This window comes from Bombina bombina, chromosome 9 (genome assembly GCF_027579735.1).
Source record: "Bombina bombina isolate aBomBom1 chromosome 9, aBomBom1.pri, whole genome shotgun sequence".
NCBI classification, from domain to species: domain Eukaryota; kingdom Metazoa; phylum Chordata; class Amphibia; order Anura; family Bombinatoridae; genus Bombina; species Bombina bombina.
The window spans coordinates 183794718-183821179 of NC_069507.1; the positions used below are offsets into that span (position 1 = coordinate 183794718).

General features: G+C 36.8%; 1 protein-coding gene across 1 annotated transcript in view; it reads right to left on the bottom strand.

Moving 5' to 3' along the window:
- DOCK1 (dedicator of cytokinesis 1) overlaps positions 1 to 26462 on the bottom strand; it is an 827740-nt gene that overhangs the window by 196793 nt on the left and 604485 nt on the right. Inside the window, exon 30 of the mRNA XM_053692513.1 lies at positions 5982 to 6060. Within this exon, the coding sequence (XP_053548488.1) occupies positions 5982 to 6060 (79 nt within the window). The remainder of the gene's footprint in view (positions 1 to 5981; positions 6061 to 26462) is intronic.

The following is a 26462-nucleotide window of genomic DNA, read 5'->3' on the forward strand; positions in this document are numbered from 1 at the left end:
CAGTTGCAGAGAAATTAAATTTGGATGTCGGAACGGACCCTGAATGAGAAGGTCCTGTCTCAGTGGCAGTTTCCACGGTGGCAGAGATGACATTTCCACCAGATCTGCATACCAAGTCCTGCATGGCCACGCAGGCGCTATCAAGATTACCGAAGCCCTCTCCTGTTTGATTCTTGCAATCAGACGAGGTAGGAGAGGTAAAGGAGGAAACACATAAGCCAGGTTGAACCACCAAGGTACTGCTAGAGCATCTATCACTACTGCTTGAGGATCCCTTGATCTGGACCCGTAACAAGGAAGTTTGGCATTCTGACGAGATGCCATCAGATCCAATTGAATCCCATTGATGGATCAATGCCGCAAACACCTCCAGATGGAGCTCCCACTCACCCGGATGAAAAGTCTGACGACTTAGATAATCCGCTTCCCAGTTCTCCACTCCTGGGATATATATTGCTGATAGATGGCAAGAGTGAGTCTATGCCCATCGAATTATTTTGGAAACCTCTATCATCGCTAGAGAACTCTTTGTTCCCCCTTGATGATTGATATATGCTACAGTCGTGATATTGTCCGACTGGAATCTTATGAATTTGGCCGAAGCCAGCTGAGGTCACATTTGAAGCACGTTGAATATCGCTCTCATTTCCAGAATATTTATTGATATTAGGGACTACTCCTGAGTCCAAACACCCTGAGCCTTCAGGGAATTCCAGACTGCACCCCAGCCCAAGAGGATGGCGTCCGTCGTCACTATGACCCATGCTGGCCTGCCTAATGCCCAGGAATCCCGAAGGTCTCTTGCCCAAGCCTGAGCGAAGAGAGAAAGTCTGCCCCCTACTAGATCCGGTCCCGGATCGGGGGCTGCCCCTTCATGCTGTCTTGGTAGCAGCAGCGGGCTTCTTGGCCTGTTTACCTTTATTCCAGGTCTGGTTAGGTCTCCAGACTGACTTGGATTGTGAAAAGTTCCCCTCCTGCTTGGTGGCAGAGGAGGAAGTAGAGGGACCACCTTTAATGTTTAGAAAGGAACGAAAATTATTCTGTTTGGTCTTCATTTTAACCGTCTTGTCCTGAGGAAGGGTATGATCTTTACCTCCAGTAATGTCAGAAATGATCTCCTTTAGTTCAGGCCCGAATAGGGTCTTACCCTTAAAGGGAATAGCTAAAAGCTTGGATTTAGATGACACATCAGCAGACCAAGACTTAAGCCATAACGCTCTACGCGCTAAAATGGCAAAGGCTGCATTCTTTGCCGCTAATTTAGCCATTTAGAAAGCGGCATCTGTAATAAAAGAATTAGCTAGCTTGAGAGCCTTAATTCTATCCAAAATATCATCTAATGGGGTCTCAACCTTAAAAGACTCCTCTAGAGCCTCAAACCAAAAAGCTGCTGCATTAGTTACTGGAACAATGCACGCTATAGGTTGTAGAAGAAAACCATGATGAATAAACAATTTCTTTAGAAGACCCTCTAATTTTTTATCCATAGGAACTTTGAAAGCACAACTGTCTTCAATAGGTATAGTTGTACGCTTAGCCAGGGTAGAAATAGCTCCCTCCACCTTAGGGACCGTCTGCTACGAATCCCGAATGGTGTCCGATATGGGAAACATTTTCTTAAAAGTAGGAGGGGGAGAGAACGGACTGCCTGGTCTATCCCATTCCTTAGTAACAATGTCCGAAATTCTTCTAGGGACTAGAAAAACATTAGTGGAAGTAGGGACCTCTAGATATTTATCCATTTTACACAATTTCTCTGGTGGGATGACAATAGGGTCACAATCATCCAGAGTCGCTAAGACCTCCCTAAGTAACAAGCGGAGGTGTTCAAGCTTAAACTTAAAGGCTGTCACATCTGAGTCTGTTTGAGAGGACATCTTTCCTGAATCAGAAAGCTCTCCCCCCACCCCCAAATCAGAACACTGTGAGGGTACATCGGAGATGGCCAATAAAGCATCAGAGGGATCAGCATTTACTCTAATACCTGACCTGCTGAGCTTACCCTGTAAACCTGGCAGTTTAGATAATACCTCTGTAAGGGTAGAAGACATAACTGCAGCCATATCTTGCAGGGTGAAAGAATTAGACGCACTAGAAGTACTAGGCGTCGCTAGGGCGGGCGTTAAAGGTTGTGACACTTGGGGAGAAGTAGATGGCATAACCTGATTCTCTTCTGACTGAGAATCATCCTGAGACATACTTTTATCAGCTAAAATATGTCCTTTGCAATGTAAGGCCCTTTCAGTACATGAGGGACACATTTGAAGTGGGGGTTCCACAATAGCTTCTAAACACATGGAACATTGGCTTTCCTCAATGTCAGACATGTTAAAACAGGCTAGTAATGACCACAAACAGGCTTGAAAACACTTTATTTAGTGAAAAAAATAACACTCTGAAAAACAGTACTGCGCCTTTAAGAGAAAAAAAGCGTACAAATTTTCCAAAACTGTTCTAAAATGATAAAATTATCCCAATTTTAGTATATATGTGTCTTATCTTGCACCACAAGAAAAGAAATACTTAACCCTTAATGGACAAAAACGTTGTTCAAAAAAACGTTATGAAATTAACCAAATAACCCCCAGCACCTCGCCACAGCTCTGCTGTGGCGCCTGCATGCCCTCAGGGGTTTGTAAAATCACTCTAACACTTCGATTACGCCAAATCTTTCCTTTGAGTCCCACCGGAGCTGGAGCTTGCTGCTTGCATGGGGAATTCAACTGCACATTGATGTCTCACTGCCTTGCAAAAACCGATATAAGCGGTCTAAAACCTAGCCATGTGGGTTTCCATATACCCAGTTCTAAAAGAAAGCCATGTGCACCCTCCATTGCCATAAAAAATAAAAATGTTTGCGTCACACAAAAAAAACATTAATTGTCCTCCAAACATAAAATCATTTGCCCAACAAACATTATGTCATCAGTGTCAACCATTTTTTCAGCCCAACATACAGGTCCCAGTAATACCCTTCTATTTCACATGTAGGATTACTTACCCCTTCCCTTATGGGAATACTGTCAGACAGTTCTGCAATAACACAGTCTCTCCAGAAAAAAATGACGGAACATACCTCAATGCTTGTAGAATGAAAAACGTTCCTCACACTGAAGTTTCTTAAGTACTACTCAGCCATTCTGTGGGAACTACTCTGGATCTTAGTGACAACTGCTAAGATCATCAGTCTCCAGGCAGAAATCTTCATCCATCTGCTACCTGGAAAAAAATAGCACTCACCGGTACCATTAAAATAAAAAAGTCTTGCTTGAAGAAAATAAAAACTATTATTTTATCACCTCTTTCACTTTACCCTTCCTATTACTTAGTATAGGCAAAGAGAATGACTGGGGGTGGAGTCAAGGGAGGAGCTATATAGACAGCTCTGCTGTGGTGCTCTTTGCCACTTCCTGTTAGCAGGAGGATAATATCCCACAAGTAAAGGATGAACTCGTCTTATCTTGTTTTAAAATGTTTACTTATGTTTAATAAAACAACTTTACAATATAGTTTCATTATTTATTTTGCCATCTTTATAAGTAATTTATCTCTGAAAACTGAGCCATTGCTAATTCTCAGAACTTGGAATGTTTCCTGATGACTTATCAATGGTAACTCTGCTACATATCAGTCCCTAATGGGCTTCATCAGATAATAACAGCAAAACAATTCACTTTCTACTAACTTTATGACCATGAATTGCCTGTTGTCTCCTGGACTAAAGCCCAGATTGGTTCCTGTTGGGTGGAGTTTAGAATTTAAAAAATAATTGCAGTAAAAAGGATGTTAATTTGTTTTAAAAACGTTCAGGCTTGGCTGATATGTTATTCTAAATAGTAACACAACATAAATGTCTTGTAATTAGAAGCTGTTTACTGCAGTGTTCTCTTGTTATCAAAATTTACAGAGTATTACTACTTAATAGCAGCTAAAGTATACAGATTTTAAAAACCATCTTCAGTGTGTATATCTTTTCTTCTTTCTGTGACCAAATCAGAGAAAGTAAGACTAATCTATGATCTAGGCAATCAGTTTAGCATATATCGGGGTCAGGCAAACTTGAGACTATCTGTCGACAGAATACACTACAGGCAGGGACTTTGGTGAAGTGGAGAAAGCACAGTTTGCAAGACAAATTACAGTAAAGGAAGACAAAATAAATAATAAACATAAAATAAATTTTGTTCACTAAGCTGAACTATATAATAATTGAAAGTATTATAATGTTTATAGCTTTGTATCACACCAAGTCATGAAGGCTGGTTTACTTTTGGAGTCAAACATCTATATCTGGCACTAGTGGGCAATAGTAATTAAATCCCTCTATAAAAGCTCATAATCGCAAAAAGGCAGTGCTGGGTGGATATGACTGTCCATAAAAACTCCACTCATTCTGATCATGAGCCATTGACAAGGTCCAAGTTATAATACTCAGATGAAAATGCTCCACTATGTGTTGAAAACAAATAATTTGATTACTAGTCTCTAACTGAGGTTATTCCATGCTAATGCTTGTTTCAGTGTGGAATCAGGGTCTGGATATGAGGAGCCTCCTTATAGCAACAAGAAAGCTAACCACTGATATTATTATTATATTCAGTATTAATGACTCACTCACAGTTATGGTTAAATAATGGATGCCAATCCATGTTAAAACAAGCTTCAGATTTGGCTAATATGTTACCAAAGCAACGGGCTGGTGGTAAGTAGCCAAAAAAAAAATCTAGGTTCTTCTATTGTGACAGGACCATCTGCAAAACATGTGGTTATTCTAAAATAAGGAATAAGTTTGCATGCTCCCACATGGATAAAATATATCAAATAAAATATTACTACCCTGCATCTAAGCACTTTATGGCATAAATAACTTTAGGTGACGCAGAACATTCTCAGAACATCCAGAGCAGACGACAGGGAAAGTATCAATGACAGTGAGGCAGCATATTGAATAGTTAACACCTGTTTCTCCTCTGGATTGAATAAAGCATGGGATGTAAATGTAATTATTTGTTTAATGAGATTTCTTTTTTATGCTTCGCATATAGGATTCTTTTGTATATAGTCACTATTTATCATTTTTGTTTGTTCTTTATAACATAGCATCCAGTGCTGCATATTCATGAAGTGTCTGATTTATTGTTCTCTGACTGATACAGTCTCTCATCAGGTCTCCAATTAGGTCAAGAGAATCAATTTCCTCACTTCAATGTCATAATCAATGATTAAGCAGTGGGCAAAATGTGTCTGATGAAGTTGGACTTAGAATGTTAGCCACACTGCTTTCAACATTATTTTCTAATAATATTTTTTTTTATTTTTGCACTGCAGCTATGTTTTTTGCACCATTCACCTTCATAGTGTGAACCTGAAAATAAATAAATTATATATATATATATATATATATATATATATATATATATATATATATATATATATATATATATATATATATATATATATATATAATGCTAGGGCAACCAAAATACAAATATACATAAAACTTTTATGAAAGGTAGCAAAAACTTCCTTTTAAAGACCCTATGGTGGTATATTTTTAATAAAATTTGGATCTTATTCACACAGTATGGCCATACTCTACTTAGACAGTAACCAGCTTTCAAGGTGTCTTGATAATGACTGATTCTATTATCTGTTTAAAACAGAATGAGATTCCCTAGCTTTATATACAACTCCTAGTACACTATCATGAGAACCTGAGCTTTTTGTGGCATGATTAGGCCAATGAAAAAAGGTCAAGTCTTCATGTTTTTAAATACAAATCCAATGTTTGGTTTATACACATTGGTAGCACCCCAAGTATATATTTAAACTCTATTTTTTGTTAGGTGTGCTACAGTGTTAACAAATATCTATTTTTTTTCTGTTGCACATTATCAAACTTTATCAACAATTCCAATGGCAAGACAATTTCTGCTTTGAGGTTTTATTTTTTATTTTTATTTAAATACTTTTTCTTTTACCTGTAGCTCAAAGTTGGCTTGATCCAGAAATTTCTTGTTCAGCATGTCTGCATACTGATTAATTGCTCTTAGGAAGACTCTACAAGATCAAGACAAAAAATAATAATTATAGTATAAAATGTTGTCACTTCAGTGTCCTAATTAGCAATACAACTGAAACTTTCAAAACCTTCTAACACAAGACAGTTCATGCCAGCTTTTACACACACTGATTTTTTAGAAGAATCAAGACACTGCATGCAAAATAAAAGAAACACGTAGTTAAAATGTTTAAAACTAACAAATGAAAACAAAGTTTAATTAGATTTGTGATATTACACTGTTCTGTCTATTTAGTAGAACATATTTTTTGTTATTGTGTAGAGCATTATTCAACAGATTTGGTTTGTCTACAGTATCATGAAAAAGCACTGATATAATCTACCCATTGTGTTTAATAAAAGAATGTGTACAAAATAAAAATAATACAAAAGACGTACTATTCACAATAACTGATCCACTCCGCACAGTTCCCATAATCTTAAAAGAAATTAACACCTTCGGCCGGTTCTCGGGTTTCTCGATAAACCCGCAGAAATCGGAGATTCTAAATATTTCCATGGCCCAGACTGATTTTCTTAATGTTTCAAACACCTGCCCAATGACTGTCCGAGACAGGTCCATAAAATACTTAGGGATACATATCTCCCCTAACCACACACAACTATTTAAAGAAAATTACACCAAACTTTTATTAACAACGCAACAAGATCTTCGCACTTGGTCTTTAAAACCAATTTCATGGTGGGGACGCACACAATGCATTAAAATGACCACTTTGCCCAGGGTATTGTACCTACTTCAAGCGGTACCCATAACTCTTCCCAAATGGTACCTAGCTCAACTCCAAAGACATATAAATGCTTTTATTTGGGGAAAAGGAAAACCTAGGATTAACAAATCCAACATGTACAGAGCCACAATAAATGGAGGGCTGGGGTTACCAGACTTAACGGTATATTATAACGCAGTCATCTTACAAAGAATTCTAGACTGGCATAGAGCAGGTGACTCGAAAGCCTGGGTATCCTTAGACTCTAACATCCTTAGAGTTCCTTCAGTGGGAGCTCTATGCTGGGTACCAAAATCTTTACGGCCCCCACAGTGTTATGATCTAATGATTCATAAACATGTTTTTGACACCTGGGATAATATTAATCTCCGCCAGACGCATCTCACTGGAGCCCGCTCTCCTCTTTTTCCCATACCACTGAACGCTGAGATGATAGGAGGGTTGGATAAAGGGCAACAGAGACTAACTGAATGGGGATACACAGTGCCACTAAAAGAATTTACGCTTCATGGGAAGTTAGCAGGGAGAGAAAGTCTAGGTGCAGTGGCGGGAGGACGATACTCTAACTGGTTAAAATATTCTCAACTACACCATTTTATATACACCTCACCACACCAAAAAGACTTCCTTAGGGAACTGACACCGTTTGAATCTCTTTGCATAAATACAACTCCTCTGCGGCACTCACTGTCATTGACACGCAAACTTATACAAGCAGAACACACACACACGCTCCCCTCATACACGACCAAATGGCACGAGGAGCTGGGACATGATATAAATGGGAAGGATTGGAAGAAAATCTTTCAAAACACAAAAAAGTCGTCTAGCTCACCCCAAATGTTAGAACTTAATTTTAAAGTGCTACTGAGATGGTACTTAACACCTTCACGCATCCACTCCATCTACCCGGAGGCAAGCAGTAACTGCTGGAGAGGTTGCCCTACTAGAGGCCAATACCTACATATGTGGTGGGAATGTGATGTAATCAAACCACTCTGGTGCGAAATAGAAACTTTTTATAGGCAAATACTGACTGAAGAATTTGAGCTGACACCCAGATTAGCGTTATTAAATGACCTCCCCCCGTTCCCTTGCAAACTGAGACTTAGACTTTTACAAATAGGCATCACAAGCGCCAAATCTCTAATAGCGTTTCATTGGAAAACACAACACAGGCCAACACTATTAGAATGGATCAATAAGGTCACGGACATGCTAGCACTCGAGGAATATAGTTACTACAAAAGAAAACAGATCGGCACTTTTGCAGATATTAAATTTCTCTGGGAAGAACTAACTACACGGCAGGTCCCTTCACGTAGGCCAATAACATAAAGTCCCTTCTCTCCCTATTTACCTGTCTCTCTCTTCGTTTCCTCTTATACTTCGTGTTGACGCTGATCTCGGGGGCCCCCCCCCCCCCTTGGAAGGAATGGTGGTTCCAAAGTTCATAGTTAAGTTTATCGTTACAAAGTTATGAGAATAATTTCACCAAGGAGCAATGAAAATACACACCTATGTGTTAACATCATCCAAATCGTGACATTGGGAGAAGACTGTAAAAGACTATATTTATGTAATTGTTGTCTCTTAATTTTCTATTTCTCTTCCATGCTCTGTACATTATTTTATTTTTGTGGATGACAATAAAGCTCTTTGAAAAAAAAAAAAAAAAAAAAAAAAAAAAAAAATAATACAAAAGGCTTGATAATAAAAGCTATAATTGTATTATATTCGCAAGGGCTATCTTTTGCCATATATCAGCTTATGTTTAAAACCACTAGAATGAGCTAGCAGAACCCAAAATAACATTTTGTAACCATTTTTAAATGCACATGGTTGTGTTTCAGACAAAATCAAGCATTTTCTTGAAATAAGTGTATTAATTCTCCAATATTTACAAAGCTGTAACCAAATGTTAGAGCTAAGCACAAATTTAAAGGATAAAAAAACATCATTATATATACTTACAAGCTCTCAGCTAAGATTTAAAAGCAAAAACGGAAAGGTTAGTTACTGCATTTGGCTAAATGGGACAAGCCCAGGTACCACATCAAGGTCCTTTCCAATACCTGGGACCCTAAAATAGCCACACAAAGCAAGCTCTCAAATCCAAACAAACTGGGAACAAGTGAAGGGTGCACAGGCTTATGTAATCACCCTAGACATATACAAAACACGGAGCATTCGATTTTAAGCAACTTTCTAATTTACTCCTACTATCAATTTTTCTTTGTTTTCTTGCTATCTTTATTTAAAAAGCAGGAAAGCTTAGGAGCCGGCCTATTTTAGGTTCAGCACCGTGGACAGTGCTTGCTTATTGGTGGCTACATTTAGCAAACCAAAAAGCATGCTCTATCTGACTCACGAAAGAAAAAAATGTGGATTTAGTGTCCCTTTAAACCCCATTCGCATTGTCGGTGCTTGTCAAATACCAGTCAACATTGTCCCTTAAAACTCTTCTACATTATAATGATTTTAAAATCTCAGGAACACTTTATGTTTGCATTTCTCAGTTCTACTGCTAGGTATCATTAAAAAGTGACTTGCAGGGCAAATAGAGAGACATTGGCACATTATCACTCTTAATAGGGAGGTTACAGTACTGAGGAGTAGATGCTTCTTGCTTCCTCTCTTGAAGCTTTAGATTATTGCTGTCAGTATATTATGTGTGACAGCTGTATGATGCTGGATATATAGGCTGTTGTGGCTCAGGGAATAAAGGTCAGACGTTTACATAAGATAAGATATGTGTGTGTGTAATGTGTATATGTATACTCTCTCTCTGTTCTAGAATGCCTCAACAAATGTGGCAGTTTACCTTAGATTGGCTGTCCCTATAAGCCCTGAAAATGTAAAGGTTAACAATTTAGCAATATTTGAGTCATTTAAATGTGCCCAACTGAAGATAGATAGCCAAAGCTACATTGAAAACGACTGTAGCTATCTTTGTGAAGTTTGGCAACTCTCATGAAGTAGCTTAAAGAGATAGTCTAGTCAAAATTAAACTTTCATGATTCAGATAGAGCATGCAATTTTAAGCAACTTTCTAATTAACTCCTATTATCAACTTGTCTTCGTTCTCTTGCTATCTTTATTTGAAAAAGCAACAATGTAAGCTTAGGACCCGGCCCATTTGTGGTTCAGCACCTGGGTAGCAGGAGGACTTTACATATGGATAGAACATTCATATGTCACGTGATATTAAAGGGACACTGAGCCCAATTTTTTTCTATCGTGATTCAGATAGAGCATGCAATTTTAAGCAACTTTCTAATTTACTCCTATTATCAAATTATTTTCATTCTCTTGGTATCTTTATTTGAAATGCAAGAATGAAAGTTTAGATGCCGGCCCATTTTTGGTGAACACACTGTGTTGTTCCTGCTGATTGGTGGGTAAATTCACCTACCAATAAACAAGTGCTTTCCATGGTTCTTAACCAAAAAATAGCTTAGATGCCTTTTTCAAATAAAGAAAGCAAGAGAACGAAGAAAAAGTGATAATAGGAGTAAATTAGAAAGTTGTTTAAAATTGCATGCTCTATCTGAATCACAAAAGAAAAAAATTGGGTTCAGTGTCCCTTTAAGGTATCACTGTAAAAGTGAGGTTTTGCCAGAAGCATTTTTACATGCAGAACTTTATTGCTAAAATGTTTCTACGAAAAGGAACATTCACATACATTTTTTATTTATGTACAGGTATACCTCACTTTACAGCGCTTCACTTTACAGCGATTCGCTAATACAGCGCTCTGTGGAGCTGAAGTTCAACCTCCAAGGATTTTGAAACAGTGCTGTAATCATTGTGAGATTGTGAGAAAAGTGACTGGCACCATTTTGCTATGCTTAGTTCACTCTGTTTACAGCATTACAGTGCAATCTGTGTCTCAGTGCTATAGTCTGGCAAATTTTACTACAGTAATTGTCACTATTTTACAGGTACAGTATTTATTGAATCCTAATTGAATACTGTGCTGTGTTAGTGTTAAACTAAACGTAACACTACTGCAACCCTAATCTATGTTAGTTCAAACATTTTTTAAAAGTCTTTAAACACACTGGCAAGTGAATTAAAAGCTAAAACTGCCTTGTTTCACTTTAAGGCGGTTTTCACTTTACAGCGGGGCTCCGGTCCCTAACCCGCTGTATGAGCGGGGTATACCTGTATAGGAAAAATGTCAATGCTGTGCAAAAGATATACATAAAACTACATGTTTTAAAAGCTTTCAAAACTGTGATTTTGATAGCAAAATATGCAAGTCCAGGATACATCTGTTAATTTGCACTGTGGCCAATTAGGGGCCAATATAACCAGTTTCTACACACGTCAAACAATTACTGTGTGGTATATAGGAGAGTAATGGCAAAATAAATAATGAAAGTGCATGGCAAAAAATTTTTAAAAAAAATATGCATAATCAAATATTTTATGGGGAACAGATTGAGTTTACTGTCCCTTTAAATTGAACTACATTTATATGCATTTCAATTTATGCTATAATTTTCCTTTAAATATAATTTAAATACAACACTGATTAAACCAAACCATTATTTATCATATGCCACTAATCACTCTAAAAGCATCTTGATGCATAACTTCATAATGACAAAGTGCTAGGCTTACTGTCTGACCACTAATCACAGAAGGGGATGTTTAGGAGGCAGTGATGCTTATTATTACTCTGTGATTAGAAAATCTGAAAAAAACTTGTTTTTCCTAGATTACAAATTCATACAGAATTGCTGTGCAATTGAGAACCTTAAGAGATAATAAAATCTTCAGGCATGCAATTCAGAAAACACTGTCTGGAATGAAGCTTAGCTTATTTCAGAAGGTTTAAGATTGCCACGATTGATAACAAATTTTTAAATGAGGTTACGAAAAGCATTACTATAATGTCATACCAATTAAGTTAGATGGAAAGATAATGAAGCCTTTTATTTCAGTTGATCAATCCTATCGAGATTGCACATTATGATTTTTCATAGCTCTGATTACAACATTTTGATAGCAAAACAAGAGGCATCTTGCATGTTTTAAAAAAAGACATTCCAGTGCAAACTATTGTGGCACTAAAGCCTCAGAACAGTTGCAAAGACGCTTTTTTAAAATAATATTTTAACTCTGACACTGTTTAAACACTGATGAGGAAGGATGAATGAGCACAAATCCAGTTCTAGAAGGAGGGATCTAAATGCTCCTGTAGCGTAATCATTTTATTCAGGCTGGTCATCAGATTTCACAATTTCGGTTTCAAATTATTGAACAGGTGCCCAGACCTAGGAGGGGTGGTAATAGAGACTTTATTAAAAAAAGAGAGAGGCCTTTTGGATATTTAAATTGGGAACTATGCAACCAAAGGGTTTAAATAGGGACCGTGATTGGTCTGTCTTTCTATGAGAAGCTACTTGATTGTTCTAGGATAGGCTGCTTGATGTATTTGTAGTGAGATTGTTTTTTATGTATATAGAAGGGTGTACAACTTCAGACCACCACTAGATGGGGTTGATGAACAGGTATTTGAATCTGTAATTGATAATTATGTGTTAATTACACCTGTGTATAAAAGGTAGACAGTCATTGTTACTATTTATCCACATGACTAAGGGGGTAATTCCCGAAACGTTGTGGGCATTTTTGCCAATAAACTTTGATATTGTTTATGCTGCTGCTTTACTGTTTACACATTTACAGCAGTATTATATGTAGCCTCTACATGTGCTTGACTATACACAGCCTCTAATTGGTGTAAGCTCTCTACATGGGGTTGACTGACGGGTAAGAGGTCATATGGGGCATATGCACTTATTAGAATGATCAAATGTTCCTAGACTGGCACCGACTAGCCACTCCCATATCCTCAATATAAGAATGGGTATAATGGACAGTAATTTCTTTAATCTGAAAGAAATAAAACATGGTGACCATCTTATACTATTAACCACGCTAGTTGCTAAGTATCTCTCTCTCTATTTTGCAAGATGCAAGTAATGTACGTTAGCGGAGGACTTTACTTATGAGCGCAGTCTGATTTCAACATTATTTTGTACCTTCATGTGAATTTCATGAGGCAAAGCATGTATCATACAGTAAGGAGCATGGGGGCAGCTTCAGCCATACTCACAGAATCTGTAGTACTGGAATCCGACTGGCACTGTCATATCAGAGGTGAATTTGTGTGGAGCAAAGCACATTCTATACAGTAAAGAGCGTGGGGGCAGCTTCAGCCATACTCACAGAATCTGTAGTACTGGAATCCGACTGGCACTGTCATATCAGAGGTGAATTTGTGTGGAGCAAAGCACATTCTATACAGCAAGGAGCATGGGGGCAGCTTCAGCCATACTCACAGAATCTGTAGTACTGGAATCCGACTGGCACTGTCATATCAGAGGTGAATTAGTGTGGAGCAAAGCACATTCTATACAGTAAAGAGCATGGGGGCAGCTTCAGCCATACTCACAGAATCTGTAGTACTGGAATCCGACTGGCACTGTCATATCAGAGGTGAATTTGTGTGGAGCAAAGCACATTCTATACAGTAAAGAGCGTAGGAGCAACTCCAGCAACAATAACCTAAAGTACGGTATTGACCAGGACATTTTAAATAGAGGTAATTGCTTTGATACCGTTAAGCTCATCAGGATTTGTTCCAATATTGCATTACAAAATACTGTACCTCTGCCTTTTGCTTTTGGAGCGTGCAGTTGCACTAAGAGCTCCATATTTGTTAGGGACTCCTGTTGCCGGATACAGCTGTCTTGAGGCGTGCTGTATGCACTAAGTGCCTCTTATTTGAATTGACTGTGTTTACCGGACATGTACTCCCCTGTTTTGAGAGTATTTAAAGGGACAGTCAACTCAAAATGTTTTATTGTATTACCTTGTATCTAAGCCATTTCTGACAGCCCCCTGAACATGGCTATTTATTTATTATCTACTGACTTGCAAGTTAGCCAATTAGTGCAGTGTCTGCCACAAGCCACGGGCGTGAACACAATGCTATCTATATGGCTCACATGAACTAGCACTCCCCTGTTGTGAAAAGCTAATAAAAAAGCATGTGATAAGAGGCTGTCTTTAGTGGCTAAGAAACACGCAGACATTTAGAGGTTTAAAGGTTATAAAGTATATTAATATAACAATGTTGGTTGTGCAAAGCTGGGGAATGGGTCGTAAAGGCGTTATCTATCTTTTTAAACAATAACAATTTTGGTGTTGACTGTCCCTTTAACTTTAGCAACTAGTATGTGTACTATTTTACTTTTTATTTTATGCTATATTTTGGGTGTTGGGATATAATTATGCTCAAACAATTAATACCACATTCAATGGTTTAAGCTCTAGTGCAGCCTCTGTCATTCTTTGGTAACTATTTATCAATTGCCCTTCTCTGTGAATATTATATTCAAAGTTTCAACGACTGCCTGCACATTGCTTCCAAAATACTTATATCTCTCTTTTTTAAGATAGCAATTTGCAGTGCAACTATAAACTTCTTTTTCTTCTGAAAAAAATAAAACCTAAAACACCTTTATCCCCAAAAAAGTAATATGAAAGTAATAACAAAATCAAGTATCACTATTTAAAGCCAAATTATAAATTACAGTTTATTAATTAAACATGCAATATTTTGCACAAAGTAAATAAATATTACACGTGGGATTCGGCCCTTTCTGGAGCCGCAATTATTCTTGTGAAAGTTCAATCCACTAGGATTTGTGCAAATTTCACAACATACTCAAAATAAAAAGGATTAAAGGGCCACTAAACCCAAAATATTTCTTTCATGATTCAGATAGAACATACAAATTTAAACAACATTACAATTTACTTCTATTATTTATTTTGCTTCATTTTTTAGATATCCTTATTTGAAGAAAAAGCAATGCACATGGGTGAGCCAATCACATGAGGCTTCTATGTGCAGCAACCAATCAGCAGCTACTGAGCACATCTAGATATGCTTTTCAGCAAAGAATATCAAGAGAATAAAACAAATTAGATAATAGAAGTAAATTAGAAAGATGTTTAAAAATGCATTAGCTTTCTAAATCATGAAAGAAATAATGTGGGTGTCATGGCCCTTTAAATATTAGACTAGGTTTAGGTTGTAGCATTTCAAACCATTTATTTTAAATTAAATAATGAATGAAAACAACAGCTGCCAGTATTAGCACTGTTATTATTTAACAACGCTACATGCAACATTGCTGAAAACATACGGATGACAATATATACCAGGCATAATCAACTGTAATTCCTACCAGTCGTAACTGGAGGTTTTTTTAAGTTGATTAGGTGTAACACTCCATCTTATTTATGGTCCTTGTTGTTATTTTATACTTTGAAATGTGTTTCTTCTTCCTCTCACACACACTAATACATTTGCTATTATAAATATAATATTCACAACAGATATCACTATACAATAAAGTACATTAATAATTATTAACCATAAACTCAGAGTAATCTTTCTACTGTTCAACACCACAGCATGCAGGGATATGTAGCTCCAAATGAATCAAGCAGGTTGGAAAACAGCCCACTTATACTTGCAGGCACAGAGTCCATGTATGCAGGGAAATATAGATCCCCAGCAGCAGAACTGCTAACTGCAGATATTACATGCCATAGCACTGAGATGGACATGAAGATTATACCAGCGTGAGTGTTGCACATATATAATAAAAAACATGAAATAAGTAAATATATATATATATATATATATATATATACACATATATATATATATCATATATAATAAAAGGCCAAGTGTGTTTGTCCGAAGCTGTCATGCGCAGTAGACTGTGCGTGAGGACAAACACACCTGGCCTTCCAACTGACCTGGCGTCGTGTGGTGGAGTGGGCGTGGCCGGGCGGGTGCAATATGGGCGTGGCCGGATGTGACATGGGCGGGGCCGGGCGAGATGCCGAGAGACAGAGAGCTCTAAAGAGGGGGGAGAGAGAGAGCAAAAGAGAGGGGGGAAAGAGAGAGCAAAAGAGAGGGGGGAGAGAGAGAGCAAAAGAGAGGAGGGAAAGAGAGAGCAAAAGAGAGGGGGAGAGAGAGAGCAAAAGAGAGGGGGGAGAGAGAGAAAAAGAGTAAAAGAGAGGGGGAGAGAGAGAGTAAAAGAGAGGGGAGAGAGAGAGGCAAGAAAGAGAGAGCAAAAGAGAGGGGGGATAGAGAGAGAGCAAGGGGTGGGACCGCTGTACTGCAAAAAATGGCCCGTGTACACGGGCTTTAGGACTAGTATATATATATATATATATATATATATATATATATATATGAATAACCCTTATTTTCAATCACAGCTTTCATTCACAACATCTTTATTGTTCTGGTTGTTCTGGGCAGGAGTGAGGGCCATATATGGTGTATATCAGTGTTAATTTTGTCAACTAAAACTAGACTAAGATGAGAATAAAACTAAAGAAATAGTTTTAGACTATGACTAAAACTAAATAAAAATTTGCTGTTAAAATTAACACTTTCTGCAAGGTGTTATAATCAATCCATATCTAATTACTGCTCTTTTGTAAAAAAAAAAAAAAAAGGCTATCTTCTGTTTATTTATGAAACTTGGTTTTATTTAATTTTAACACAGACACACATTATATATCACAACAGTTAAATCTATTAAATCTGTATTGCATGTTCAAACGTTAATACCGTAAAATAAAACAGGTTAATAAACCTTTACTCAAGGAGTATATAATGAGTTTGGAGGTTCTAGAGCAGAGTTATATGTGCAATGGCGTTACAGCCAATATAGTTTACAGTTTGTTTTTTTATATTTTAAGGTTGCACTTCTGTTTGTTTATGAAACTTGGTTTTATTTAATTTTAAGTTTAATAAAGAGGTTATATCACAACTGCTAAATCTGCGTCTGCATTGCATGTTTAAACCTTAATACCATAAATAATAACAGGTGTTATGTTTACTCCTGGAGTATATAATGAGTTTGGAAATTATAGAGAAATGCTTAAATAATGCCTTAAACCCCTTAGATTTTAGTCAACTAAAATCTACTGGAGATTCAGTCGACTAAAACTAAAACAATTCAGATGACTAAAATACAACTAAAACTATAATGGCATTTTAGTCAAAAGACTAAAACTAAGTCTAAATCGACATTTGCCGTCAAAATGAACACTGGTGTATATAGAGTTAAAGGGACATAAAGCCCAAAATGTTTCTTCTTTCATGATTTAGATAGAACAAACAATTTTAAAAAACTTTCCAATTTACTTCTATTATATAGTTTGCTTTATTGAAAAGCATGGACTGCATATATATGCGTAATCATTGGGTCACTAGATGTGATAAGCCAACTCATAGCAGTGCACTGCTGCTCCTTAAACAGCATAGCATTCTTTTCCTATAGATATCAAAATTATATTTTATGAGTGTCAAAATGCTTTTATTTTAAATTTAAAAAAAAAAGTGCCTTATCTAGTTTTCACACAATAATATTGTCAGGAATAATTTATTTCATCTTTGCAGAAGAAACAAAACTAATTAGTCTCATTAGGAAAACAAATATAGTATATAAATGTGGTTATGTTATGTCTATAGAAGAGCTTGATACCTATGATGAAAGTGTGAACAGAAAATAGGTTTTGTTTATTGGATCAAGTCTCAGAAGAACAAACAGTATTAATTAAAACTCTATGGATTTCTTTAGTTACTTTTTTTTTGTATACACATTTTTATGGCCTCTTTAAATACATTTCAGGTTTATTAACCTAGATATGTGAGACGTTTGCATTTTTTCCCCCTTAAACACAAAAAGTTTGATGATAACATTTTTATTGAGGTCAAAGCTTGTATACAGTTGTTTTAGAGCAGAGGTTTTAAGCTTTGGGCCTCCCCACTGACATTTACAATACAGCGCCCCCCCCCTCCTAATAATGTTACTGTACTTTGTTTTTTCACTTTAAAGGGACACTGAACCCACATTTTTTCTTTTGTGCTTCAGATAGAGCATTCAATTTTAAACAACTTTCTAATTTACTCCTATTATCATTTTTTCTTTGTTCTCTTGCTTTCTTTATTTGAAAAAGAAGGCATCAGCTATTTTTTGGTTCAGACCCTGGAAAGCACTTGTTTATTGGAAGGTGAATTTATCCACCAATCAGCAAGAACAACACAGTGTGTTCACCAAAAATGGGCCGGCATCTAAACTTTCATTCTTGCATTTCAAATAAAGATACCAAGAGAATGAAAATAATTTGATAATAGAAGTAAATTAGAAAGTTGCTTAAACTTGCATGCTCTATCTGAATCACAATAGAAAAAATTTGGTTTCAGTGTCCCTTTAAAGAAAACTGTAATGTTTCTTTTTAGTTTTAATTTGGGGAGTTTGCATCTGATCCAGGGTTCAAACACACAGTTCTCGAGAGCTGATCCTGCTTCACTCATGTTGAAATTTGCACTTTGCTACTCTTTTGTTGCTGATCAAGACAACGCAACACAGTCTCTGAGCTTTTCCAATCTCAGCGTCTTTCTCCACCTACATCCTGCCCTTGACATGGCAAGTGGCATTGTCCGCTCTTAAAAGACAATCTGTGTTTTTGCAGTCAGCTACTGCTTTTGGTTTCCATAGGATAGTGTGAAATGTCACTGTGCTCCCGTGCCTCCACTTATATACTGTAGCGCCCCCCTGGAGAGACCCGCCTCACACTTTGAAAACCACTGCTTTAGAGTACACTTTTAGAAAATTTGTTAGAGACGAGTATTGGCTTTTTAATGCAATGCTATTAACTGATACAGAGTACACTATAAAGCAACAAAAGATTTGCAAAGTGTTTCCTAAAGGACAATGTATTTCCAAGATTCATTTGAAAACTCGAGGCAGGGAGCGTCTATCTGGTTCAAAAAACAGATTTCCATAATAATTATGCTTAAAGGGACAGTTAACACCAGAATTATTGTTGTTTAAAAATATAGATAATCCCTTTATTACCTATTCCACAGTTTTGCATAACAACACAGTTATAATAATACACTTTTTAACTCTGTAATTACCTTGTATCTATGCCTCTACAAACTGCCCCCTTATTTCAGTTCTTTTGACAGACTTGCATTTTAGCCAATCAGTGCAACCCACTAGGTAACTTCACGTGCTTGAGCTCAATAGTTATCTATATGGCACAAATGAACCAATGCCCTCTAGTGGTGAAAAACTGTCAAAATTCATTCAGATTAGAGGTGGCCTTCAAGGTCTAAGAAATCAGCATATGAGACTATCTAGGTTTAGCTTTCAACTAAGAATACCAAGATAAAAAAGCAAAATTGATGATAAAGGTAAATTGGAAAGTTTTTTTAAAATGTCATGCCCTATTTGAATCATTAACGTTTATTTTGGACTTGACTGTACCTTTAAGCACATGTGAAATAATTAAAAGAAACAAACGTTTAAAATGTAAATCTAACTTTAAATCATGGCCTGTTTGAAGCACACAATCATGATATAAAGTTACACAGACTGATAAATCTGAAGAAGAAAGCAGAGAAGTTAAAGTCAAAATTAAACCTTCATTATTCAGAAAGGGCACACTATTTTAAACAACTTTCCAATTCATATTTGTTTCTAAATATACACAATCTTTTTATATGCACACTTTCGGAGGCATCAGCTCCTACTGAGCATGTGCAAGATTCACAGAATATACTGTAACATCTAGGGAACAGAGGTTCACTCTCTCACTGAAATTGACCAAACTGGAGGTCCAGACAAGAACGCAGTATAATAATAGCAGTGTTTATTGTGCACGTATTACAATCACATTAATCAGCTTATGAAGCAAGGCCATTATTTAACTATAACGCTTCACTTAGCTTCGGAACATTCCAGATGTGACAGGTACATTCTCTCTCAGATGTTCTCTCTCCTTTCAACCACTCCTTGATCACACCATTCATCAATCTAATCCAGTCAGCCCCCCTTACCGAGTTCTACTAATTAAACTAGTTAGAAGCAGGTATATCTACGTGTTATGTCAATCATATTTTGTAGCACTGATTTAGGTAGCTTTCAGTTTTTCCCAAAACAAAAAGTATTATATTCGCACAGCAAGGAGTCTCAGACAGCGTTTCTTTCTCACAGCAGTAGCCCACAATGGGATCCAGCCCCCCTGCTTCTTCAAGATAAGCAGTGCCTGAGAAACAGACAACAGTTCAAACAACAGAACAGAATGAATTACAAGTGTATACAACTACTAAATATGTATATATACTAAATATATGTATGCATACTGAATACTATGAGGCCTATTTAACAAAGGTCTTGCGGACCTGATCCAACAGTGCAAATCAGGTCCGCAAGACCTCGCTGAATGCAGAGAGCAATACGCTCTCCGTATTCAGCATTGCACCAGCAGCTCACAAGAGCTGCAGGTGCAACGCCGCCCCCTGCAGACTCGCAGCCAATCGGCCGCCAGCAGGGAGGTGTCAATCAACCCGATCGTACTCGATCGTGTTGAATTGTGGCGATTCCTGTCCGCATGCTCAGAGCAGGCGTACAGGGTTATGGAGCATCGGTCTTTAGACCGCTGCTTCATAACTGGTGTTTCTGGCGAGTCTTCGGGCCCACAAGCTCCATACGGAGCTTGATAAATGGGCATCTGTGCATCTATACTGTGTATATATGTTCTCTGCTAAGCAATATTGTGTAAGATAAACTGCTAAGACATTGGCTATTGATTATTTGTGTACGGAATCATGAACATTCTCCATCCGTTACATATACTTATATGCATTTTGTGATAGGCTGATGACTGTCACATGACGCAGTGGGGAGGAAAATAAAACTAACTTTGAAATTTGTCAGAAATTGTTTTACTTCTCGTGTAATTCAAACAAAGTCCTTTTGTATAGTCTATTATGCATTTATCGATTACGTTATTCTGTTGTGTTTAGTGGCCCTTTAACTGAACATGAATGCGGATTGATTGTTACCAGTAACAGTCAGCAGGGTGCTTTAGTGTTCTGAGAAGATGAAATTGCTCAGTTTTCAGACCAAGATTACATGAAAATGGGGCTAAATAAATCATGAAAATATACTGCAAAGTTGTTTCATTATGCATTACTAAACATTTTATATAAAAAGATATTTACTGTCCCTGTAATGATTTTAATTCTAACCGAACAGATCCAGGAAATCCGTCTTGTCAAAGCTAAATTTATTAGTTCAACGGTAGATAGGACACTGTCCACATACATAAAAGTAGGTGCAAACTGAGAATAAAATATCTTCTTTTCTAGACCATTTTCAATTGCGAGTTTAAAAAAAAAAAAAAAAAAAATCCTTAAAGGGGCAATACACATTATGAAATACAGTAGTGTAATTTAACCATAGCAGTACCAAAGCATTATTGTTGTGTAGAACACTTCAGAAAATGGGTAAAATACATTACAACACTTAATTATGTTCCTTAAAGGGACAGTCTACAATAGAATATTTATTGTTTTAAACTATAGATAATCTCTTTATTACCTATTCACCAGTTTTGCATAACCAACACAGTTACATTAAAGGGACACTGTACCCAAAAAATTTCTTTCGTGATTCAGATTGAGCATGAAATTTTAAGCAACTTTCTAATTTACTCCTATTATCAAATTTTCTTCATTCTCTTGGTATCTTTATTTGAAATGCAAGAATGTAAGTTTAGATGCCGGCCCATTTTTGGTGAACAACCTGGGTTGTCCTTGCTGATTGGTGGATAAATTCATCCACCAATAAAAAAGTGCTGTCCAGAGTACTGAAAACAAAAAAAGCTTAAATGCCTTTTTCAAATAATGATAGCAAGAGAACGAAGAACAATTGATAATAAGAGTAAATTAGAAAGTTGCTTAAAATTGCATGCTCTTTCTGAATTACAAAAGAAAAAATTTGGGTACAGTGTCCCTTTAATATACTTCTTACCTCTGTGATTACCTTGTATCTAAGCATCTTCTGACAGCCCCTGATCACATGACTTTTTATTTATTATCTATTGACTTGCATTTAGTACTGTGTTGTGCTAACTCTTAAATAACTTCCCATGCCTGAACAGAGTGTTATCCATATGGCTCACATGAACCAGCAGTCTCCTGTTGTGAAAAGCAAATAAAAAAGCAGAGGCTGTCTGTAGTGGCTTAGAAACAGACAGACATTTAGAGGTCTAAATATTATAAAGTGTATTAATCTAACAATGTTGGTTGTGCAAAGCTGGGGAATGGGTAGTAAAGGCATTATCTATAATTTTAAACAATAACAATTTTAGTGTAGACTGTCCCTTTAAATTAAAAAATGATATTTACTGGTCCTCATTCATAGTCACACATGTAGCATGCTCTGAGTACGGTCAGATAATTAGTTTAGTATTAAGTGTCTACAGAGACTTCCCTAAACTCTGCCACTGGACATTAATTGGAGAGTAAAGCCCTCTGTTATCTTTGCTAAATATAAAATATGGCCTTTTTAAATGTTTTACAGTGTTTTGGCCTTTTACTGTATATATAAAGCAGCATTTTAACTACTGCTCTTTTTTTCCTTATTTCTTAAATTTACTTTTGTCTTGTATACATTTATTACAAAGACATTAAAAAGACATCTGGATTTTTTTAAATTATACTAAGAGTATTTAAAGAGACAATTACTTCCATAACTGTCCACTGACAATATAGATACCTTACAATATAGATATAGAGTATCAAAATCAAAGCAGTGATTACTCTCTAATTAATTCCTATGTTACAGCTGGAGTTTCTATATGTTTTATTGTAAAATATCAAGTACATTCGAGAAACAGCACATCCCATGTTCAATCAATACACATTTAAAAGCACTAAGATCTATTGGATGGGAATGGAATCAATAGATATTTACTAATGAGAACATCTATATTTTCTTTACCAAAGTCCCCTTTATGTTAATTCAGAACAACTCTAAAACATTAGTGAAAACAGCATGTATGATTAATGCTCACATTTTTAATATTGATTGCTTGTTGATTTCATAAGTCGAATATGCAACTTTACTTACATTTACCATTATGACAACAACATTCATAACTAAAGAAAATATGAATAAAGATAACCAATAATCATATTTAAATTAATTTAAAAAGGAAAAACTTTGGAAAAGGGTCTTAAATGGACAATAAAGTAAATTAACATACTTATTTGCTTAGCATATATCAGCAATTAATCCCTGTTAGACGTTATCTTAAGACGGGGGTATCACTTAGCAGTATTCTACACCTTCACCTGGAACTGAATGGGTTACTTGACGAGATATCTCCGGAACAGAATCAGACATGCAGCAAGTAAACATGTTGCTAAACGATCCAAAAACGAATGCATTTTTTTTAAAACACTTAGTACTAATTTGTTAATACAGTTCAAAAGCTTTGCAAAATCAAGAGCAGTTCAAGGATCTACCCCTTTAAAACTCTGGTGGAATTAATTTATCTCAATTGCTGTGGCCATTTAAGGAAATACAGATGTCCCAACTGTCCCTAATTCTGAACTCTGTCCCTCTGAGAAAGCCTTACTGTATGTAATCTATTTTCAAAAACCTGTAGGAGCAGAGAAAAGAGAGGCGCCTTATGGGACAGTATCGTTGTGCAGCGACAAAGAGACAGGAGACAGCACACACTGAGTACGGTCGCCTCTCTTTTCTCTGCTCCTACAGATTTTTGTTATTACTCCTCTCCAAGAGTGCTGCCGTACGCATTGGTTGCTGGCTGATCGAGGAACTCTGCCTTCCTCGAGTTTTTGAGCCGGGTCTCGGCTATCAGCTGTGCGCACCTCCATAGGATTTATCCTTCACTTTTTTTACTAATCTATTTTCAGAATATAAGCCACGCCCACAGACCACCCAGAGACATCCACACATGCCCACGGACAGGGCAGACATACACATGGCTACACCCATTATTCACATATGACCAAGCCTTCTCCAAGCACGATCCTGCCCACAAAATGGCATTAGCCCCCCTCTACCTCCTGAGTCCCTAATACCTAACCAAAAATGTTGGGAGGTATGGAAATTTGTAAATGCGCTTGTGCTCTGGTCAAAGCAATCATTGTGCAGAATGTTGCAGGGTAAATAACATCTCACAATGGAGGCTCTAGTCCCTCTTGGATGAGTGGTATAGTTATAATTTTTACAGACAGCATAACTAAGCAGTTTAAGATTATGAGTTTAATATCCCTTTAAATAAACATTTTATGGTGGATCATATTTTGAATTTCATGTCGCTTTAACTATAACTGTGAGAAGTAAAATCATAATTTTAAAGTGATTAAAAAAATTTAACTTCTATTTTTGAGTTTTGCCCTTAATGTCTCTTTAGAATGATTATTATCTTATTAATACATACTTCACAAATCTCTATAATTCTGTTGATTCCTTCCCCCCACTTCACTGATTAAACACCTTAGATATCGTTTCCTGATCATCAGGTGAACATTTGAAGTTCATTAAAAGTACCTTATTGATTCATCAATGATGATTCTTGATCCTAAATATACTAAAAGCACTTGGCTTCAATTCAGTAAATGAAACACTTCAAAAGGATGAAGTAATAGGAAGATGAGTACTGCACATTGAAGGAAAAGTGCTCATGACGTGAATTCTAAATTAGTTTACATTTTATAGAACAGGTTACTGTTCATATTATTCTATGTATTTTTTTCAGAATCTGAACTAGAAAGTTTTTAGAAGGGTATAGGCAAAGTGCAATTAAATAAATATAAAATCTAGTAAATTCAATATATTAAAAAAGAAATAATATATATATATATATATATATATATATATATATATATGTGTGTGTGTGTGTGTGTGTGTGTGTGTGTGTGTATATATATATATATATATATATATATATATATACACACATACAGCAAGGGAAAGACATTATTTGATCCCCTGCTGATTTTGTAAGTTTGCCCACTGACAAAGAAATGATCAGTCTATAATTTTAATAGTAGGTTTATTTGAACAGTGAGAGACAGAACAACAAAAAATCCAGAAAAGCGCATTTCAAAAAAGTTATACATTTATTTGCATTTTAATGAGTGAAATAAGTATTTGACCCCTTTGCAAAACATGGCTTAGAACTTGGTGGCAAAACCCTTGGTGGCTATCAGAGGTCAGACATTTCTTGTAGTTGGCCACCTGGTTTGCACACATCTCAGGAGGGATTTTGTCCCACTCCTCTTTGCAGATCCTCTCCAAGTCATTAAGGTTTCGAGGCTGACGTTTTGCAACTCGAACCTTCAGCTCCCTCCACATATTTTCTATGGAATTAAGGTCTGGAGACCACTTCAGGACCTTAATGTTCTTCTTCTTGAGCCACTCCTTTGTTGCCTTGGCTGTGTGTTTTGGGTCAGTGTCATGCTGGAATACCCATCCACGACCCATTTACAATGCCCTGGCTGAGGGAAGGAGGTTCTCACCCAAGATTTGATGGTACATGGGCCCCATCCATTGTCCCTTTGATGTGTGGAAGTTGTCCTATCCCCTTAGCAGAAAAAATCCCCTAAAGCATAATGCTTCCACCTCCATGTTTGACCGTGGGGATTGTGTTCTTGGAGTCATAGGCAGCATTCTTCCTCCACCAAACACGACGAGTTGAGTTGATGCCAAAGAGCTCGATTTTGGTCTCATCTGACCACAACACTTTCACCCAGTTCTCCTCTGAATCATTCAGATGTTCATTGGCAAACTTCAGGCGGGCGCTGCAGGATTTTAGTCCTTCACGGCGTAGTGTGTTACCAATTGTTTTCTTGGCAACTTTGGTCCCAGCTGCCTTCAGATCATCTACAAGATCCTCCCGTGTAGTTCTGGGCTGATTCCTCACCGTTCTCATGATCATTAAAACTCCACAAGGTGAGATCTTGCATCTAGCCCCAGACCAAGGGAGATTGATCGTTATTTAGTGTTTCTTCCATTTGTGAATAATCGCACCAACTGTTGTCACCTTCTCACTAAGCTGCTTGGCGATGGTCTTGTAGCCCATTCCAGCCTTGTGTAGGTCTACAATCCTGACAACTTTGGACAGCTCTTTGGTCTTGGCCGTAGTGGAGAGTTTGAAATCTGACCCTTTAAGAGAGTGCTCCTAATCTCAACTCATTACCTGTATAAAAGTTACCTGGGAGCCAGAAATCTTGCTGATTGATAGGGGATCAAATCATTATTTCACTCATTAAAATGCAAATCAATATATATATATACTGTATATCAGGGCTCAAAATTTCCACTAGTCATTGACGAGTGAAATGTAATGGTGGCGAGTTAAAGTTAGTTAGTGAATGTTGAGTCTGAAGTCTGGGTGCCATGTTGTATGTAGCAAAGTTGGCACATTGTATTTGCAGTTCATATACTTTGTGCACAGTATCTGCTATGAATCAAATATTAAAAACTCCTACTAGATAACTATTGCTAATTAATTATTATGGTTTTGTGCTGCCCTAGGCACTGATAAATCTGCTGCCCCAAACTCACCACCTCCCTCTATTTTAGCTCATATTTGCCTCATATATGTTTTTATAAATGTATTAAGCAGTTAACTATTCAATTATTCTTGTCAGACGCACACAAAAAAAAGCATGCAACAGTAAAGCATCTGCTGACAAATTGTTT